Source organism: Panicum hallii, chromosome 4, assembly GCF_002211085.1.
Source record: "Panicum hallii strain FIL2 chromosome 4, PHallii_v3.1, whole genome shotgun sequence".
Taxonomy (NCBI): domain Eukaryota; kingdom Viridiplantae; phylum Streptophyta; class Magnoliopsida; order Poales; family Poaceae; genus Panicum; species Panicum hallii.
The window spans coordinates 44,801,104-44,822,678 of record NC_038045.1 but is presented as its reverse complement, the minus strand read 5'-3'; the positions used below and the strand labels follow the sequence as shown (position 1 = coordinate 44,822,678).

General features: G+C 47.1%; 2 protein-coding genes across 4 annotated transcripts; one reads left to right on the top strand and one right to left on the bottom strand.

Annotated features, from left to right (window-relative positions):
- Positions 1-336: 336 nt before the first annotated feature.
- Positions 337-5,468, bottom strand: LOC112891006. The gene is made up of 5 exons (XM_025957897.1): positions 4,941-5,468; positions 4,051-4,143; positions 2,094-2,216; positions 1,821-1,958; positions 337-1,729 (listed from the first exon to the last, which is right to left on the bottom strand). The coding sequence occupies exons 1-5, from the start codon at positions 5,113-5,115 to the stop codon at positions 549-551; spliced, it is 1,710 nt and encodes a 569-aa protein (XP_025813682.1). The 5' UTR covers positions 5,116-5,468; the 3' UTR covers positions 337-548.
- A 3,134-nt stretch (positions 5,469-8,602) lies between these two features.
- LOC112890764 lies at positions 8,603-10,137 on the top strand. 3 transcript variants are annotated; one of them, XM_025957621.1, is made up of 3 exons: positions 8,603-8,801; positions 8,906-9,085; positions 9,771-10,137. In XM_025957621.1, exons 1-3 carry the CDS (start codon positions 8,614-8,616, stop codon positions 9,814-9,816), a joined length of 414 nt encoding a protein of 137 aa, XP_025813406.1. In that variant the 5' UTR covers positions 8,603-8,613; the 3' UTR covers positions 9,817-10,137. The 3 variants fall into 3 exon arrangements, with proteins under 3 accessions (XP_025813406.1, XP_025813404.1, XP_025813405.1); XM_025957619.1 differs by having other exon boundaries at positions 8,603-8,825; XM_025957620.1 differs by having other exon boundaries at positions 8,606-9,085.
- The last annotated feature ends 11,438 nt before the right edge of the window (positions 10,138-21,575 follow it).

Below are 21,575 nucleotides of genomic sequence, written 5' to 3'. Positions count from 1 at the left end.
TGTATTGCTTGTGGCGATCCCCTAGCTCATGTTCTTTCAGTGTCTTCTTGATCTCGTTGTTAGCAGTGAGTGATTATTATGGTATTCAAAGCCTTGTGTGGTGAGTGCGATTTCAGATGTTCATTTTTCTAACTGTCACTTTATTGCATTTTCCAAGCTCCAGCGGGTGGCAAACAATCAAAGGAAGATGATACCCGAAATGTTTTGGGGTAATTTTATCTTCTTAGAGTTATTTAATTTTGTGTCAAATTGTTCTTCTTTTTTACTGGTTACTATTATCCTTTATACATATAAGATGTGAGACAAATTTAAATGTTTTTTCCAACAAAAAAAGAATGACGTCTCCACAAATTTTGCCAATCTTCTTTGGTAATCTCTTCACACATGCATATTGGGATGTTTCAGTGACCATTTTGGTGGTAAGATCAGATTGATCCAGAAAGAAGACGAACGATGATCAGAGCACAACAAATGTAAAAGGTTCATCCTATACATCTCTAAGCATGGCTGTAATAATCTAATGGTCCATATTTTCATTTGATTCCCCCCTATTCCCTGAGCATCTGAAGCACCTGGTGCAGCATGGGAGCAAACTTTGTGACGTTGAGCCTGATGTCCTGCTCTATCCAGTAATACCTCATCCCAAACTGCCACCCTTGCTTGTGTATGGACTCCGGGTCGCTGACCACCGGGTCATCCTTGCCGTACTTGTCGTAGAGCGTGCTCTCCGTGGCCGCGATGCTGTACTCGACGTCCCGCAGCCGCATCTCCCTTGCCGGCCCGCCGTAGAACACCATGGACGAGTGCTCCATGTGCCCCCACGGCACCACCTGCAGCATCACCGCGTTGCTCCGGAGGAAGAAGAAGTTGGTCAGCCCGGCGCCGTGCGCGCCCATGAGCACGTCGCACGAGTCCACCACCCGGGAGAACTCCTCCACGCTGAGGTCCCGGCGCGGCTCGACGGGTACCACCTCGAACCCGGCGTTCTGCACCGCCGCGACGATCTCCGGGAAGTTGACGAACTTCCTCGTCCGACCACGGTTTATAAGCATCAGCCGTGGCTTCCGTTGCTGCTCCGCCGCAGCGCGGTTTGCCTCCTTGTACGGGACGTCGACGCCCGGCGGCGGCAGCGAGTAGATCTCGCGGACGTAGAGCCGGAAGTCGAGCATGGTGTAGTTCCGCGGCGCGCGCGCGGGGTCGATGCCGAGGTCGCGGTGGCTGCGGAGGCCGACGGTGACGTGCGGGTAGCACCGGACGCCGCCGTCCTGGTTGAAGTCGACGACGTCGTAGCGGGAGAGGTTCCTGAGGATGAGCCGGTACTTGTCCACGAACCACGGCTGGAGGTCGGAGACGAGGAACTGGACCTCGCCGTCCAGTGCGCGCGTGGTGATGAAGAGGGGGATGAGCACGTCGCTGAAGTCGTGCCACGGGTTGGACGTGAGCCCGTTCATCGCGAACACCACGGCCGGGACGGCGTGCCGGGAGGTGCATTCCGGCGCCGCCGCCGCCTGGGAGGCGTTCAGCGACCTAACCGTGACCTTGCCCACGTACTCCAGGTACTTACGTGACTGGTCCCGGATGCTCCACTCCTGGCTGTCCGCCCCGCGCTCGCCGGCTGGCGGGACGTAGAGGACGGTGCGGTTGGCTCCCAGGGCGCGTGCATCGCCGGAGATCTCGCAGACGTCGTATCGGGGGTCGGAGAGGTCGCAGATTGGCTTGCGTGGCGTAGCTGCAAAAAAAAGAGTTTACTGATGCTCAGATGACGACTTAGCTTGGATGCGCACAGAATGTATTTCAGCAAACATGGAAGAACAACGGACCTTGTTCGATGTTGGTATCATTCTTGATGCCTCCTTGATCGATTTCTTGCCGGATAAGCTCTTTCTCTATCCTGTCACTTGCATCGTCCACTGATGCTTGACCTGCTGCCTCCCCTGGATTTTTCTCTTTCTCATTATCTGATTCATTAACAGTTGGTCATTCAGTAAAACCGAAGGACAACTACATTCTCGAAAAAAAATGGTAACTCGATCAGTTTGATAGAGTAAGAGCGCACTGATAAAAAGGGTAAACAAATAACAAATGCAGTTTACCCAATTTGGCTTCAGTTTGATTGTTCTTTTCGATTCCATTGATACCATGTTGGATATGATCCTCCTCCATCTTGTTAGGTGTATCGCATTGCTGCCCTTTATTGTCTTCCTTGATATGATCTCCTGCCACATTAGCAGCAGCTATCAACATTTGGTAAGGTTAGCTCTTTCAAAATAGTAAAATTGACCCCCCTAGGGACGAAACCTAGATCGCTAGCTTGGCCACTTGGTCGGCCCAATCTCCCAGTTAATTTCTATTATGGGAATCATCTCCCACTAAGTTTCAATTATGGAATCTTTCAGGTCAAAGAACTGTTTGGTGAAGCACATGAAACCTCATGTGCAGGCAATACGCACATAATCCAAGTTAGTTTACTGACAGAGTTTGTAAAATGCGTTTAGAAAATTTAAACGACGTTTATTCCAAATATGGTCCACAGAAACAAATTCAACCATTCATTTGGGTAAGAATCCTGCACACTGCAGCTCCGATTCGCATTTAGTGCACGAAATAGGATTTAAGCTAGGGTGAGCTAGCAATCCTTCAGATTGATTATTCCAACCTTTGAATTTGCATGTCCACGATCATGATCCAATGATTTGTATCAGAAAGGAATGTTATCTTCCAACTCTTTTGTTGTACTATATGTGTTGCTTTTCATTGTAGTATGTAGGACCCAGTTGGATCGATAAGAATGCCATTTTTTGATTTATATATACTAATATACAGGCCAAGCTGTCCGTCCCTTGTCTTAAGTTTGGTTTCATGCATGTTTTGTCCCGTGGAAAAGGCAAATTTTTTATTTATCTTTTTGTCTCTAGTGCTTGAGATTGAGATATATCACAATCAGTCGCATTGGTCGTATGTGACAAATCAATTTCAAGGACCTTTCGGCTTTGGTACGCATAGCACGGAATGTGTTGGCAAGGTAGGACCACTAGACAAATGTGTTGTGCGCTTGTGCAAGGAAGCCACCTTATCTGGACTGATCAATAATACGGGACTGTTTAAACGACTAAGGTTCCCTTTGGTTCAGCTGTGGATTTCTGAAAATCTAATTCCAGCTGTCAGCTGTGGGAAAGCAGCTGTGAGCTGTGAGCTGTGGGAAAGCTGAAAACTGTTTGGCTGAAATAGCTGTCAGCTGTGGATACCTAGACCAAATGATTGTCATACCCCTGAACTTGTGCATTAATGTTTATATGCATATTAATCAGATAAATACGTAGAAAATATTTTTATACCTTAATATTTCTGAAAACAATATACCTTATAGTTGGTCCACAAGCTAATAGTACTGTAGTTTTAAAAAATAATTACAAGTTAAACCACAAATAATTACAAGAACAGTGTCAGGATCTTAATATGCATGACCCCTCTTAATTAAGATTTGGTGTTTTTCAGACGTGCTCTAATTTTTGTGTTAAAAGTAGAAAGAGTATGGTATAAGGAGGCGTAGCTATGAAAGGAACTAAAGATGAAGATGATTAATTATTACTAGTACTCAGTAGGCCTCTTGGCGCTCACAGGCTATTGGTCCTTAATCATTGATCACGACTGTGACTGATGCTTACAACAAGCAAAGCATCTTCCCTAAATTAAAACCTTAAAGAGTACTGACTTGGCTTTTTAAACATCACTACATATATGTAGCCATCCATCATTGCCTTGCCAACCCACGTCACCAACACGCATTAAGAAGACTGATGACACAAAGCTACAAACGATGCCGTGGGCAAATGAGTCTTGTGTCGGCTGTTTTGTAATTTCTCAGTCCGTGTGTACTTCCATCCTACTTAATTATATATATAGCATATGGAGAGAGAAAAAAGCATATAGAGTACGTATATATAGATGTCTTCGAATTTTGCATTATTCGATTAAGTATGTAGTAGCAGTCTCTTAATTTAAAGAAGTCACTGTAATTCTTTTACGGCATAAGTTACTGCAAGTTGTTACCTTTTGCCATGTTGTTCGGCATCGGCGATGGCGACGTTTGAGGAGTCATGGCGGTTTGACCCGTACGCGCGGCCGGCGTAGACTGCAGGACGCCTGCAAAGGAAGAACTGGTTACTATTATTTCCGCTTAAAAGAAAAACTGGTTAGTATTACTTGTCTGATGATCAGCCGATGCTCATGGTTTCAGAATCCAGAAATGTTATATTAAGCTGAAGCTAGGGCTGGTGACAGCAAGAATCGAGAAGAGAAATGGCTAGTCAACCACACAACCTGTCATTCCACATGCATATTTTGATACGCTAGTATAGGAGTGGTGTATAAAGTTTATTTTTTATTTCTCTAACGTTCATGCATGTTGGGAGGTCAACAATGGATTCCTTGCAGTGCCACTACTTTAAATCACTCTATTTTTCCTAATCAATTTATTTACTGCATGAATCAATGCAACGAAGTGCTTGTTTTCTTATCCTAGTCATTAATAATTAGTAGTTGTATATTATATACATTTTTAGTAACATGAATTTCTTTTGAGTAGGGCATAATTGTGGAGAAAGATCGAATTTCAAAGGAAGATAGAACCAATACGTCACCGAGTATAGGCATGGTCAAAGAAGCAAGGACAAGGGAGCGCTGACGAAACAAACGAAGAAAGTAGTGGCGCTAATTGTTCTCCACCACATGGAGACGAGAACAGAAACCGGATTGAGCAATTCTAACAACGAACTCCGAAGGAAACGAGTTGAGAAGAGCACGGAGCATCAACAGCGTGCTTGTGTGATTTGCGAATGATTATTAGAACAAACAGGCCATCACAAAGGATGACACCAGTAAAATGAGTGGTAGCTACACGTACGCGCACTGCAGCCGAAGAAAGAGCTAGCATGGCTCACCAATGGCGTTTTGCGAGCCGAACTGGGAAGACACGGTGGTGTAGAGCAGCAGGACGAGGAGGAAGCCGAGGAGGAACCCCACCACGGCCTGGTGGTGCAGCGCCACCGCCCTCACCGCGCCCTTCGCCCCAAGGGCAACCGGCGCCGTCGACGGCGACGGCGAGTCGGTGCCCATCCCCTGACCTCCTCAGCTCGATCGCCCGACCCGGCCGGCCTCTTCTTCCTCCTCCAGCTGCTACTTGAGAATTCGGCAAGGCCCTGCTTAACGCGACGGCTGCTACACGCGTCGTCTTCGCGGCGTTTGCTTGTAGTCCAATTGCAGAGCCTGGGCAGCGCGTATTAATACGCATCCGCCGACGGTGTGCGATCCTGGCCATCTGGTTGTGACCGGCGGCCTGAATATAAATTCCACACGGCACGAGGAGGTTGGCAGCGTGGTACACGGCCGGGATATGCATCGCCGGCGCTCCTGGTCTGCACGCGTCTCCAGCTGATGGACGTTCCGACGGCAACGGTTTGGGTTGGCGGCGACTCCGGTTTAGTACCTGCTTCTTGCTTGTATTCATCTATACCTGTGGAATTTTTCAATCCCGTTTCCCGATGTGCAAATGACTCAAGAGTATAGTTGTAGGTCATACATGTCATGCCGGTGACCGAGGCTAGGAATTTGTATTTCTTTGGTCAACGGAGTGTTCAGGGCAGCTTCTCCTATGATGTTTGAGCAGGGGAGGTGCGCAACTGGAGAGCCGACGCTCAAACTTTGGCCAGGCGTAGTGGCGCTGTGGCAGTGAGCACCTGCGAATTGCTGGTGATTTGCATTCGATTTTGAGAAGTCTTGTAAGCTGGTGGAATATTTTTCAACAATAATGCTTAACAGATATATATCAAGAGAATAAAAGCCTTGTAAGGTGGAATAGTCTTCCCCAAAGCTGGAACAATTGGTTCGACTACGAAAAAGACTGTGTCACATTCACAAACAATTTTTTTTCAACTAGAAATCATCAAAATATATTCAAACGTGTTCTGTTTTAAAGGTCTCATCACATTTTATTCGTTGTTGTTCGAAGGGTGGTTTGAACATCGTAACGTGACACTTGCGATCCAAGTTGAAACTTCCTTTAGGATTTAGCACAAAGATGTATTCCCCTTTCATTTTCTTGCTGAAGCATATATTCTAGCGATAATTCTTATTTTTATTGGAATAATCCTCATTTTTACCCTACTGAACCTTCGTTATGAGAAAGCTTTAAGAAGTAGCACTTCAGTTGATCAACCCACTCTTATGAATTTAGCTTGCAGTAAGACCAACATATCCGGATGCTGTCACTAAACAATATTAAAGGTTAATAACACCAAACTTTCATGTCACAATGTTGGCCAAAGTCCCAGCATCTAAGGTTAGAATGAGCTAATCGACAAATTAAAGAACAACTCTCCAGCTTGCTGGTTGCAAACAGGAAATACGTACAAACCTTCAACATCAAGGTGGGTCCTGTCAAAGTCTGACGGTTTACTAAACCATATTCGTTTCATGGAAGAACACGCTATCTCCAAAGACATCTAAATCTTTCCATAGTTTGGCGCAATCATGCCGCAAATTAGCCAGTTTAACTGCCTAATTTTGAAGAACGACAACGGATGATGATGTTAATCGAGTGAAAGAAGAATGTGCCCATGATGTCAAACAACTCAAATGGTGATGTTAAATATCTTTTCACAAACCAACATGGGCAAATTCCTTGTTTAAATGGAACGAAATAATGAATTTTACTTTGTGTTCAATGTTGTCAAGTTGCTGTGGTAAGGTGATAATTAAACAAATTCTTGTTAAACACTTAGCATTTTCCCACCATCCAAGATGTACTATGGAACAATTTAATTACTTTGACAGGGACATGATGTGGATGAGAGATAAGAATATTTAAGGTTCCAAAATGATTTAACAGAACCAATGGCTCGGTGGTTGGATCCATTTGGTAGAACGCCCGCGACCCGCGTTCAAAAGCGCTGCTCGACGCAGATTTTCACACTAGGATTTATTCTCTAATTTCTTTTGGATCCATTTTGGTAGAACGCCTGCGACCTGCGTTCAAGCGCTGCTCGACGCAGATTTTCACACCGGGATTTATTCCCTAATTTCTTCTGTTGCAGCCTCACATGTGGATGCGCCACAATGGTCAACTTCGGATACATTTCAGCCACGTGCACCCTATGGGTATATGTGTATATGTGCACTAGGAATATGGGAGTGGGTGTGCACATGTGGTAGTGTAAGTTTGTGTGTTAGTTCAGAAACTACATCTGGTATCGAAGGGTTGATGTGTAAAAAATAATAATTTAACAATCCAGCTCAAATGCTTGTTAAACCGGACACAGAAAATTTCTCGTCTGGAAATGAGGTCTGAACCCAAATGTTCAGATCCTAATAACTTTTGAAACTTCATTGGAACCTCACAAATATCCAACACAAACTATGTAGCTTGATCCTTGATTTATACAAGGAGGGTGTTGTGGATCAGGGATCCGAAACTTAAAGTAATTAAAAAAGGGGATGAAAATCGGTGAACTCAACTCAAGCCCGCAAACTCTGATTGAGTGTTTTTTTTGACAGACTCTGGAGTTGGGAAGTCGTGTCGGAACCATAAGGTTCAGAGTTCAATTTCTTTTTAATCTAAAAGGATCTTGGCAAAAAATCCATATAAAAGTTGAAGCCTATATGTTGGTTTAGGGTGTCTTTGATTGGACTTTTGCACCTACTTTTACTTTTGCAAAAGCCAAAAGCCAACCAAAGGGCTTAAATGTCCTACGTGCTTTTGCCCAAAAGCAGCTTTTACCGTAGTACAAATGCAAAAGCACCTCCCCCTGCTTTCAGTGACTTTTGGGGGAAAAAATTACCCATCTGCCATTGATTATGAAAAAACGGTTCATTCTATCCCACCTCCCATCCCCATCCGCTCTATCCCGCCTCCCCGATGCTGCGCCGCGCCGCGCGCGCCGCCCCACCCCGTCCGCCCCGCCGCCGCGCCACCCCGCCCCAGCTAGCCCCGCCGCCGCACCGCCCCGGCCGCCCCACCCCGACGCCACCCACGCCACGCCGCCACGGTCGGCCCGACGCCGCGCCGCCCGCCCGAGGCCATGCCACCTCGGCCGCCCCGACGGCGCGGCGCCCCAGCCTGCCGCCGCGCCACCCCGATGTCGCGCCGCCCCGACGCCGCGGATCCAAAGTACCCCGGCCGCCCCACCACAACGCCGCCCGCCCAAGGCCGCGCCACCCTGGCCGCCCCAACATCGCACACAGCACACAGTTTTCCACAGCACACAGTTTCCCACAGCTCACAGCTGCTCTAACCAAACGGTCTTCTGCTTTTCCCACAGCAGATTTTTCACAGCAGCTTTTCCACAGCCCACAGCTCACAGCAGCTTTTTCAAAAGCTACAGCCTAACCAAACACACCCTTAGATGTTTATCTGAGGTTCAAAGTTTAATGCTTTGAAAAATCGGATTCAAAATTGCGAATCTCACTAAAACACTGCAACTCTGAACTTTACTGGAAGCATGAGTTTGACCCATCTTGGACCCCATCGATCTCCAAATCCGTAGCTCTTTTCACCATAGTTTAAATACAAGAAATGTAGTCCCTTGATCCATCTACAAGTTGTAGATCATTATTTAGATGCTTCGCCAAACAAAATATGGAGAAAGTTCGAGCCAAAAATTCGTGTTCAGGCTGAGCGTGAGCACGGAACCGAGCTCCCACGGCCCGTTCCTGACCGGATGGCGGAGCCACGCGGCCGCCGTCAACCGGCCACCGCCCCGCTCCGCCACTGCCGCGCCTGCAGCACCTGCGAAAGGAGATCCCAAGTACCTGGACGATTCCCCGGCCAGGTTCAGCCCGGCCCTTCCCTTCAGCTCGAGCGCCAGGCAGTGCTCGCTCACCCGCTCGCGCTACTCTGCTTACGTCACAGCAAGCTGCCGACCACCGATTCCGCTCGCGCGCTGCACCAACACCTCACCAGCAACGCCTTCGACCACTCCACCGCCGGGAATCGTCGGTTTCCCGGCCGCTCGAGGGCACCGAGCTTCCACTACGGTCCCGCCGTCGACGACCCCCTTGACGGACATCTCCGCCCCGACTGCGTGCACAGGTGAGCTACGCGTGAACCCTTGATGCTCAGGCCCTCGCTACTTGCGCGCGTTCGCCGCCGGTTCGCCGGAGCGCACCCTCGCGCCGCCGCGGCCGCGCCTTTGCGTCGTCCCGCTCGTCACCGGTACGAAAACAACTATGGCAAAAGATGCGCCTTGCCTGTTGGCTACCTCGCCGTCATCTTCCTCGCCGTCGGCGAGCACCCACCGGTCAACGGCCTGGACCCGCACAAGCTGTAGTCTTGACTCGTGGTCCCACATGTCAGTGGAAGTGAGAGGGAGAGGGTAGGAATATGGTCGGTACCAAAAGTGTTGTTAGGACCTTTTTGAATTTATGATTTTCTGATAAATGGTTTAAGTGTCTACAAACTTTTAAAACGCATAGTACATCGTAGAAATATTCTAAAAATGCATAACAAATTTTGTTAGGCTTTTTATGCTCATTTCTATACAACAAATTTCAGTGACTGAACCTATGTAGGCTCGATATGATGCTCGCTTGTATCATCGTTTTCGTTTGCAGCTTTATGGTTGAACTCTATTTATGTTTCAAACTTTATTTTCACAGTGAGTATTTGAACGTTATGGCTTTTATGTTAGTTGAACATGGTTTGTAAAAGACTATGTTTGTAATTTAATTTCAAATATTTTATCATTATTGCACTATAATTGCTCTTCATCATGCAGGAGAGACTTCCGGTGTATGTATCGATCAAGTTGTTATCGTGGTTGAATCGGCAATTGTCCAACAGACTATCAGATTATTATACCTTTCAAATGCGTGTTGACCTAATTACTATTATTAAAATGATGGTTAGCATATTTAAGCGGGTTTAATTTGGACGGTTCTCCATACTGCAATAGCTATTAAGCAGAAGGAGCATGTGTAAGAGAGTCTAATAGTTTGGGATAAAGCTTCGAGTAACCTTAGACACTAACGCGTACATCGCGACAGTGACCATGAACGCCACCTTCGTGATGACTCTTTCTCATAGTAAGGATGTGGTAGGATGTGGTATATGTGGGTTGGTTATCCTTTCTTTTGGTTGGAACCACAAGAAGAATAAGACAGACTCAGCAACCTATAGTTGTGTTACCTCTTTACACGTGGATGTGATCTATTTACTGTCACTTATTCTATTTACCTTTATATGCAAATGCAATATATATAATTCATGAAAGGAGTAGTTCTATTTAGTTAGATAGAAAGCCTCAGCCAGTTTGTTTCGATCCACGGATTGATAAATCTTGGAAGGAACACTCTACATGAGAAGTTACAAGTGATCCGTGGGATTGTGGTTCACAAATCGGTGCCGTTAGTTGGCACCAACACAAGAATGGCTTTGTACAGCTCCATATTCATCTTCAAGGATCACCAAACCCTTGGATCCTTATGCTCTACATTTGTGCTGTGAAAGTTGAAAAAAGTGGTCGCACGATGCTCACGTGCTACATGACACCAGTTGATCTGAGGTCAAGGGATACCATGCTTGATCTTGCTGGTAAACTAAGATCATAACTAAATCTAATACACAACTCTGGCAAGAGATATGCAATTGTTCTATGTCCTATTCTCACGTGTCTTTAAATAAGCTCCCTCTATCGAGGTTCCCAGGGTTACTTTAGGTTTTCAGCACCAGGACTTTGTCACAACCCCCGATATCACCTAAATTACTCAACTAAAGACAGCGATGCTAACGATCACCATATAGCCCTTTGGCAAGGTCTAGAACAACAACATTGTTCCAAAGTCTAATTTATGCTACTTACCCTAACCAGTAAAAGCAAAATGCTGCTTGCGGATGTCCTTTTTGGTTAAGTAGTGTAATCACCAATACTAGATACTGCTTGATATCTAGCACCGGTTATCTGGATAAAGGACACATGGTAGAGGTAACACTAGAATAAAAATAATTTGTAGGGATGTCCCGGTTTTTCCAGGAGCGGGTCAAAAGGCAACTAGCTTCTACAAATGGAGCGCGTTTACTGAGCATCCGATCCACCATTTTTAGAGGCGGGTGACGCCATCACCTGCCCCTGCAAATGGCATCATTTCCAGGGGCGGGTGATGGGCATCACTCACCACTGAAAATTGCATTTCTAGGAACCGGGTGATGGCGTCACCCGTCCTGAAAAATTATATTTTTAGAGGCGGGTGATGATATGACCCACCCCTAAAAATAATTTTCAAGGGCGGGTGATGGCATGACCTGCCCCTACAAATATACCACGCAAAAAAATTCATAACTTTTCATATGATCTCGGATTAAGTTAAACTTTATATCAAAATTATAAAGAATGATGAGATCTAAAACTTTATAGATGATAACTTTTTTATTTAAGGTCATTTAATGGTCCAAACAATTATTATAATTTCTTGAATTTTAAAATCTAGAAGTTTTGATTTTTTTCAAACAATCTCGGATATAGAGTAGCCCCATATCAAAGTTGTAGTGGTAAGATCTAAAATTTTATAGTTTATACATTATTCATTTAAGGTCTTTTAAAATTATAAGATCATTTAATAGTTGTACCTTACGTATTGTCGGTGTTTAACCTCCAAGCCCACTGAGGAATACCCCGAGATGGTAGATTATAAGTAGTGTGTCGCCGAGATTAGGAATTCGAAGGTACAAGGAACATGAAACTTTAGACAGGTTCGGGCCGCAGTATGCGTAATACCCTACGTCTTGCGTGGTGGTTTGTATTGCGTGGTGGTTTGTATTGTCTTAGATTGATGTTGTTTGGAGGGGTCCCTACCCGCTAGTCTTGGGATAGGGTTACATAGAAATCCTAACCAAATACAAGCTTAAGAGTCCTGAACTAGTACTACTTAGGTACTTTCCTTCTATTCTGAATAGTTCTACTCCTGTACAAGTAGTTACAACTGGTGTAGGGTGTGGGCCATGTCCCTTCCCTTATCCTAGAATATGTACGCCATGCGCGCAGTCTCGTGGCCCCGGGTTTGACAAGCCTCCGAGCTCTTCGTAGTCGAGTACTGCAAGCTTCCGAGTACTTCTGAAAGCGTCTTCGAGTTCTCCCAAACTCCATCTTGAAGGTGCCTTCCGAGTACTACGTTGACTGCTTCAAGGCTGTGAGGAGCTCATGCCCCGAGTAGTTTTCAAGTCTTCTTTTATATGGGGTGGGATGAAACTCGCACTCCATGTGGAGTAGCCCCGGAGGCTTAGGTTGAATCGAAGAATCAGGCTAAGGGTCAAATTAGTCTTGAATCTTCTGCCCTTATCTTCCAAAAATTTGAAAAATAAGTTGTCGATGACACATGAACCGTAGCCCTGAGCTTTGAATCCAAATCCCAAGGTTTGGAAAAAAGATCCAAAGAGTCGTGGCATGGGTTGCGTAAAAAATTAAGAATTTGATTTGATGGTTAAAATGAGTAAATTGGTTCAGAAATTTGAAAACCTCTTTTTCGGGATAGCATCCCTGAAAAAATGGTTAAGCAAATAACTTTCCCGACGTAACCCGAAATTACCGCTCAAAATAAATTTTATCTAGAGAAAAACTCTTTGCATTCTGCATAGTAATTGCAGGGCGACCGCTGGTGATTTAATCGTGCGGTGACTTAGGATTTAATATCACCTTTTGACTTCTCTGGCTCTTCATCTTCCTCCATCTTGCAGCAGCCGCCGCCTCCAGATTCAGATCCAGGCCAAACGCAGTTGATCTTCTCCTGTTAGGAGTTGTCGTCGAGATGACCATCCTCCTCTAGAGCGCTGCTCCATCACCCCAATCTTCAGCCCCCGAGTGCATGCGAGTCAAGTGACTCGTGGCAACAAGGATGGCCGGCAAGAAGAGTAACACCAAGACGAAGGGGAAGGATTCCCAGCCCGCCGCCACAACGGGCGATGGGTGGGAAAAAAGTAAGTGTTGTGAGGCTGAGCTCAAAAGGCTGGTAGATGAGTGCTTTCTTCAGCCCAAGAAAATTATCCAGTGGCGCCCTGCCACTAGTGATAAGAGGCTGTATGAGAAGGCTGAAGAGATAATTTTGTTTTAATATTTTGTCGGGCGCGGGTTAGCCCTCCCAACTTCTGATTTCTTCCATGGTCTTCTCCTCCATTGTGGCATCTAGCTCCATCATCTGAACCCCAACTCGATTCTTCATATTGCCATCTTTGTTCATTTCCGTGAAACTTTCTTAGGGATAGAATCCCATTTCGATCTTTTCTGCTACCATTTTCATCTCAAGCCACAGCCCGACAAGGACAAAATATACGAAGTCGGTGGGGCCAAAATCCAGCTACGGCAGGGGATGGAAAAGAAGTACATCCCCTACAAGTTCCCGACAAGTCTGTCTGGGTGGAGGGAGCGATGGTTCTATATCGGAAACTATGAGCCCTCAATTCCTGAAAGGACCGCTGGAGCGCTCAAGATTGCCGGCGAATGGTACTTGGCATGCCAGGACATAAGCCAAATTGAAGATCTGCTCGGCATGATCAAGAAGCCTAGAGATGCAGGAGTCACTAGAGCATCGGTGATGTACTCGTGGGTGGGTAGACGAATCCAACCGTTGCAGAAGCGCGCGCGGTTTGGCTTCGAGTACTTTGGCCTCTCATATCCATCTCAGTTTTCTGCAGAGCGCATTGAAAAAAATGAACCGTGCTGCGAGTAAGCCGTGTACTCATGGGTTCTGAGACCATGCCATACGTGCTAAGCCTGTATTCAGCGAAGAACCCTCCCAAATAGGTAGGGGTAAGTAGTCGTATCCTTCTATCGAGTACTGTTGAGACCCTTAAATCTGATTGTGTACTAACAGATCTTGAAATCTTGTTGCAGGATGATGTGAATGTCTACAGAAGCATGCCTCCGATGCTAGACATTGATCGTCCGAGTCACATGATGCCGTCAGCATTCCGGGCGCCCAAAACCTCTCGACCCACTATTGATCCAATTAGTGGGGAGGAAGATGAGGGTACTGATGACGATCGTACCTTGGCAGAGGTGATTAAAGGCAAGAGGAAAAGGACCTCCCAGGAAGGCATGAGCTCTTCTGGTGGTGACCTTCTTCCTAACCACCCGAAGAAGCCAAGAGTCGCCAGCCAAAAACGCAGGGCGTGCGCATCGCCAGGTGATGTTGGAGACGAGACACCCAGATAGGTTTATTTCTTGAACTTGTGAGTTCTTTTACTCATTCTCATTTACCCATTTGGATTGATATCTCTCCCTTTTCTTGAATCTTCGATACTAGTTCCCCGAACCAAGCATTCAAGGCAAGAGGTTGGGGAAGTAGTCGGGGATAATACTGTGAGGGAGCAGGATGTGCCCTCCATCACAATGGACCCATCATCAGGCTCTACAAGGATCATGCCGGGGCAAGCATCGCCCTCGGCTGGCACCAAGACGATGGTGACCGTCACGGCTGCCTTGCTGGGGCAGATACCACCCACGGCTAGCGAACCAATGTCAGCGAGCGCTCTAGGTCCAGCACCTAGGGTACTAAAAAAGAAGAAATTGGCAGTGAAAAGTCCACGCTGTAAGTATTCAAGTACTTTTACTTGTATATTGTAGGTTCGTCATTGTAGGTAACAACTCTCATTGTTGCTTCTTTTGTGTAGGCCATCCTTTGCGATGCCACAGGTGTTTCAGCCCCGAGCTAGAGAAGGCATCTGATGCTATGATTCCTGATACAGTGCCGACGACCGTAGGTGACATCGAGTCATCGGTGCTGCCCGAGGTCCCAACCCCTATCAGTGTTGAAACCGGCAAGACCGAAACAGTAGCCAGAGATGCGTCCCCGAAGATGCTTGCATGTGAGCCCATTGTGCCACCTCCTCCTACGAGTAGCAATCTGCTTGTCGCCCGACTGCTTACAAGGTGCAAGGTGACAAGTAACCCACAACAGTAGCCTACCCCTGGAGATCAAGGTGCTACGGGTTCTTCCTCAGGTGGAATCCTGGTGACTCCTCCTAAGTGGCACTATGCCATCCTGGCTGATCTTATTGAAGATCCAATGCTGTAATCGGCGACCTTGACAAGGGTTTCAGAATACTTTCAAGGAATTGTATAAATTTTCCACGATGAGTGTCCTGTACTGATGATATCTGACTTTGCCTACTGGTATTTGGTTTTCTGACCACTTTTTTCTATCACACAGACCTTGTCCAATCGATTGATCCAGAATCAAGTCAGACAAACTCAAGGCAGTAGAAGATGGAGCCCGCCAGTTGCAAGAGAAAGAACGCCAGATTTGTGAGCAAATCATGGGAAGTGTCAAGCTTCGGAATGAATTGGACACCTTTAAGCAAGAGCACACTCGGGAAGTCTGGCTCTTGAAGCAGGAGATAAAAAAATCTATCAAACAAGAACAAGGCTCTAACAAAAACTCACTGAGGTACCAATATGTCAACTGCTTTGCATTGTTTTGGTGTATCCATGTGTTTTTTTTTCTTCTGAACTCACACAGGTACTTCTTATTGTCGCTTGCCCGCAGAAATCAATAATATAATAAGATATAAAGAAGATCTGCTAACTGATGTGAAGAATCTGCTGTACCGTCGCACAGATGACATGGAGCTCCTGTCTAAACAACTAGAAGATGCTGATGTGCAACTCGTAGAGTGCGTGCAACAGATCAAGAACATGGTAGAAGAGAAAGAAACAAGAGAAAAGGAACTTGAAGAGCTCAGGAGTGCTGCGCACATAGTTGTCAACATGGTGGATCCTACAGAAGAAGGGGTGGTTAGTGACAAGACACTATTGGAGTGACTTTGCGAAGCCCCTCAGAAGATCATCGGGTACATCTCAGAGACCACCAAGACATATGTGGCGCACATCCTAGGACTCATAAAGTCCTATTGGCCCAAGGCCAACCTGAGTCCACTGGTCAATAGTATGTCTGTTGACTACTCTAAGAAAAAATTCTCAGAGTTTGTCGAAGAAGTGAAGCCAGTGGCTCATTAGTTAGTTGATAGCTTAGAGTAGGAGTGAGAACAATGGACGAACCACTGAACCCATCCAGCTATGGGGGAATGTACATATGTTTATATTGCCTATTTGATGTACTCGGATGCTAACTGCTTGAGTAGTACTGGTAATCGTAGGACTTAAATTCAATGCTCGAGACGCCCATGTAACGCTACCTAGAAGGCAATGGTTCTGGTTCTGGAGGTAATCGATGGTTTTGCATTCAAGACTTAGACTCACACATGAGTTTATATGAATTATGGTTTGCTCGTGTCGTGCGATACCATGAAGAAGGCGTGGGAGCCTCCTCAACTTTATTGTAGTGACTTGTGCCGTTGGTTCTGGTGAACTGTGTTGGCAAGTACTCGAAGTAGTCGGAGCATTCCCAAATAGTCATTGCATTGTGGCCCTGGAGGCCGGCGTAAAAATAGTCGTGCCAAAAGGACTCGTGGCGCTAGCCCCCGCATGCTTTTGTAGACTTAGCGTAGTTAGCATTTGTGTTAGTACTCGTGGCCACAACTCCCGAGTTCTACATTATGGTGTGGAGACAAAAGTAGTTGTTTGGGAACCAAATCAACTCTTTATTGAGTAAAATATGTCGGGCTGTAGCTGACAACTTTCTGTACAAGTTATCTAAGGTAAAAACACCGTAGGAGCTCGATATTGCAGGAGTTTGGGACCTCCTAGCCATCAGGGTACTGTAGTCAATATGACCCTAGCCTTGTAACTCTTGAGATGATGAAGGGCCCTTCCCATCGCGAGTTGAGCTTATGTAGCCCAATCTCATCTTGGATGCGACGGAGGACCAAATCGCGAACGTTGAAGGATCTTTCTTGGATGTTGCGGTCATGATAACGCTGAACGCCTTGCGTGTAGCGGGCTGACTGGATCAAGGCGTTGCATCAGACCTCTTCTACGGAGTCAATTTCAAGCTATCTTGCCTCGTCTGCCTCGCCTTCTTCATACATCTCCAGTCTTGGAGACTCCCACATGATGTCAGCGGGAACGATAGCTTCTAACTCATAGACAAGAAAGAAAGGTGACTGTCCTGTGGCTTTACTTGGTTGAGTGCGTAGTCCCCAGACGACTAGTGGTTACTCATGTATCCACTTGCCTCCCTTTTTTCTGTTCTCATCATAGAGTCTTTTATTCAATCCATCAAGGACTAATCCATGATGATAGTGTTGGGGAAGCCGAACCAATGCAAGATATCGCAGATGAAACTGACTACTCGGTCTGCAGAGAGCTTTGTAATCGGCATGTACTCGATCCACTTTGTAAACTTGTCGATAGCCATTAACACATGAGTGAAACCTCCTGGCACCGTTGTCAGAGGCCCAATCATGTCAAGACCCCAACATGTGAACGGCTAGGAAGGTGGTATAGTGATGAGGTTGTGTGCCGGGATGTGAGCTTATTTGCCAAAGAACTAACAGTTGTTACACCGGTGGATGAGTTCTTTGGCGTCTGCCAAAGCCATCAGCCAGTAGATACCTGGCCCGAATGCCTTCCCGACTAGTGTTCTGGATGCTGCGTGGTTACTGCAGGTTCCTTCATGAATTTTCCAGAGTATTGCTTTGCCCTCCTCAGTCTGGACACACTTCATGAGGACGCCTGTTGCTGATCCACGCTTGTAGACCTTATCGCTGACCAGAACGTACCCTTTGCACCGCCTAATGACACGTGCAGCCTCAGCGCTCTTTTCATCGATGCTGGGGGTAGTTTCTGCTCTTTGATGAAGTCGATGAAGATTTGCCGCTAGTCAAATTTGATCATCATGACCTCTCGACTAGCTTCTTGGGGAGCTTGGTCTATAATCATTAGATCTTCTCTTTTGATGGACGGGTGGTGTAGCTCGTGAAAGAAAACACCTAGTGGGACGTTTGCTCGATCGGAGCCTATAGCTTGGAGAGCACATCAGCCCCCACATTATTGTCTCGGATCACATGGAGAATGTCCAGACCCGAGAATTTGTTCTCCATCTTGCGGATTTCTGCGACATACGCGTCCATGGTTTCTTTGTTAATATTCCACTGCTTGTTGACTTGTTGGACTTCCAGCAAGGAGTCGCCATAGAAAAGTAGTTGTTTGATGCCAAGGGAGACTGCCAGATGTAGTCCGTGCAGTAATGCCTCATACTCAGCTTCATTGTTGGAGACCTTAAATAGTATCTAGAATATGTATTTAAGTTGTTCGCTCTTTGGTGAGATGAAGAGGAATCCTGCGCCACCGCCTCCGAGCTTGAGTGAACCATCGAAGTACATGACCCAATGCTCTGGCATGTTGGCTGGAGCTGCAACTTGATTTTCTCACCATTCTGCTACGAAATCAACTAGTTCTTGCGACTTGATGGCGGTGCGAGGCTTGATGTCGATGCTAAGTGCTCCCAGTTCCACTGCCCACTTGGAGATACATCTAGTGGCATCCTGATTGTGGAGTATATCCGGCAATGGGAAATCAGTGACAATTGAGATCTTGTACTCGTCGAAGTAGTGGTAAAGCTTCCTGGATGTGAAAAGTATAGCTTAGAGAAGTTTCTGAATTTATGGGTAACGAATGTTAGATTCAGAAAGGACTTCACAAACAAAATACACTGGCCGCCGCACACCAAAGGCATGGTCTTCCTGGGAGCACTCCACCACGATGGTCGTGCTGATGACGTGAGTAATCGCGGCAATGTACAGTAGTAGGTTCTCACCTGGTAATGGAGTCGTGAGGATGGAGGGAAACTAAAGGTGATGCTTGAGGTCTTCCAGCGCTTGTTCCGCCTCCTCTATCCACTGGAACTTGTCTTGCCGCTTGAAGAGTTTAAAGAAAAGGTAGTCCTTGTTCCCCAAGTCGTGATATGAATCAGTTGAGGGCCGCCATGCACCCTGTGAGCTTATGGACATCCTTGATCGTCTGTGGAGCCCCCATGTTGGTGACAGTGGTGATCTTTTCTAGGTTGGCTTCAATTCCTCGGTGACTGACGATGAAACCTAGTAATTTCCCTTGTGGTATGCCCAAGACACACTTAGTCGGGTTGAGCTTCCACCGGAATCTGCGCAAGCTGTTGAAGGTTTCCTCGAGGTCGGAGATGAACTTGTCGTGGGTTTTGGTCTTGATGACCACGTCGTCCATGTAGGCTTCAACATTGCGGTGTAATTGGTCAGCGAGGCATAGCTGGATGGCTCGCTGGTATGTGGCTCCTGCGTTCTTCAACTCGCAGGCGCTAAGGCATATGCTCTGAACGGGATGATGATTGCCATCTTGATCTGGTTTTCTTCCTTGAGGGCAATCTGATGGTAGCCTGAGTAACAATCAAGGAAAGAGAGCAGGACGAAACAAGCCGTGGAGTTGATGACTTGGTCGATGCGTTGGGGTGCGAAGGGATCCTTCGGACAGTGCCTGTTGAGATCAGTATAATCCACACACATCCTCCATTCATTATTATTCTTTTTCAAAACAAGTACAGGGTTAGCTAGCCACTCTGGGTGGTAAACTTCTTTAATAAAACCCGCCACGAGTAGTTTTGCCAACTCCTTCTTGATGGCCTCCATCTTGTCTGGAGTGAACTGACGTAGTCGTTGCTTCTTTGGGGTGGCTTTTGGATCGACTTTTAGGCAATGGTCGATCAACTCCTTGGGCACCCCTGGCATATCCGTTGGTTTCCACGTGAATATGTCCCAGTTAGCCCTAAGGAAGTCAACGAGCGCGCTTTCCTATTTGTCATCCAGCCCTGCGCCGATCAGCGCCATCTTGGATGGGTCACCCTCCAGCAGTTGGATGGTCTTCAGGCTGACATCGCTGGTGTTGGGTTTCACCGTGGACTGGCTCAGCTTCCGTTGCTGATATATAGTTGGAATTGCCTTCTCCGACTAGGAGAGCTGCTGCGCAGCCGCGAAGACTTCAGTTGAAGGTTCTAGCACATGAAAAGTCAAGGTGTATTTGATTGCCTCTTGGACGTAGTTATATGACTTTTTCAAGTCGCCGCGAAAGGTGACCACCCCTATCTTGCCTGGCATCTTTAGGAGCAGGTAGACGTAATGGGGTACGGCTATGCGGGTCTGCCGAGGATGGCCTGGTACAATGACTCGAAGTCTGCCACCTCGAACTTGATGTACTCTGTACGATAGTTTTCTTTTCTCCCAAAGATAACAGGCAGGATCACCGAGCCAATCGGTGTAGCCGCATTCCCTGGAATGATGCTGTAGAACGGAGCCTTGCTAGGGGTGAGCATCTTGGATATGTTCAGCCCCATCTTCTTCAATGTACTTGTGAAGAGCAGGTTGAGGCCGCTCCTGCCATCGATGAGTACGCGGGTGAGCTGTGAGCCCGACACTACAGGGTCCAGAACGAGCGGGAACTTTCCTGGCTCGGAGAAGCTCGTCCACTAATCCTATCAGGAGAAAGAGATCGATACCTTGTTGTATCTCAAAGGCCGCTATATGGCTGGCTTGATAGACAGGATCTCATGCAGAGCTTGGTGGGGAAGCCGCTGTCGCTGGTGAAGATGACGTTGACAATGTTTTTGGGGTCTTGGAAACCTTGCGCCCCTGACTTGTCTCCCTCATCGTCCTCCTTCTCCTTCCCCTTGCTGTCCTGGTCAGGGAGAGGCACGTTGAGGGACTTGCGGAGGGTGATGCACTGGAAGAGCGCGTGCTTGGACTTCGGATGCATCAGGCATAGCTTGTGCAGATTCCTCTCGTACTGGTCCTGCTAGTTCCTCGACTTCTTGCCACGCGTGTTGCTGTCAACAGCCGCGACTTCATCGTCTAGCTTGCGCTTTTGGGAGGATCCCGAGTATGGCCTTTGTTGGAGTGGTGGTCGCAGTTGCGCTTGTCGTTGTTACGCTTGGGGAAGCACTTATTCTCCTCATCCTCCTAGTCGGCCCATCGCTGCATCATTTCTCGGAGCTCCACGATAGTCTTGGGGTGGTTGCGCTCAAAGTCACGGTAGATGTTCTTTGAGGCGAGGCCGTTCTGGAAGCAGTGGATGACGTCCTCGTTAGTAATGTTAGCGATGGTGGTGCGCATCTCGAAGAAGCGACGAGTGTATGACCTCAGGGTCTCGTTTTCCTCCTGCTTGACCTTAGGAGTCAATGGAGTTTTCCTTGAGACTTTCGAGCAAGGTGAGTGGGCTGGACTCCAATGCCATCGGGAAGTAGATAACCTTGGTGGTGTTGGAGCCGCATGATACTTCAATGGCAGTGGAGTAGCGACGAATCCATTGTTGTCGTATTTGGTGATCCCGACTGGTTTGAACTCCCTCGGCTGATCGTGGGAGATGATGTTGCGAGTGAATGTTGGGAAGTGATCACTTTCATCGATGTCATGGAGATCACTGCCGCGCTCATGGCGTCTCGAGTCAATGATGTCTCGAGCATCACGGCCTTCATTGATTTTCTACCTCAGGTCGATTGTGGGCAATTCATGAAGATCTCTGCAGTGGCCTTGCCCCCCACCCCTAGAGTGACCTCCGGCCTCAAGCCTGGCAACCTGGTGGTTGCCCAACTGTCGTGGAGGCAGTTGGACTTCTTGGTCTGCGTGGCTGCGCGCCGAGTGCTGGGCGTGCTGGTGACCATGGCCGCCCTGG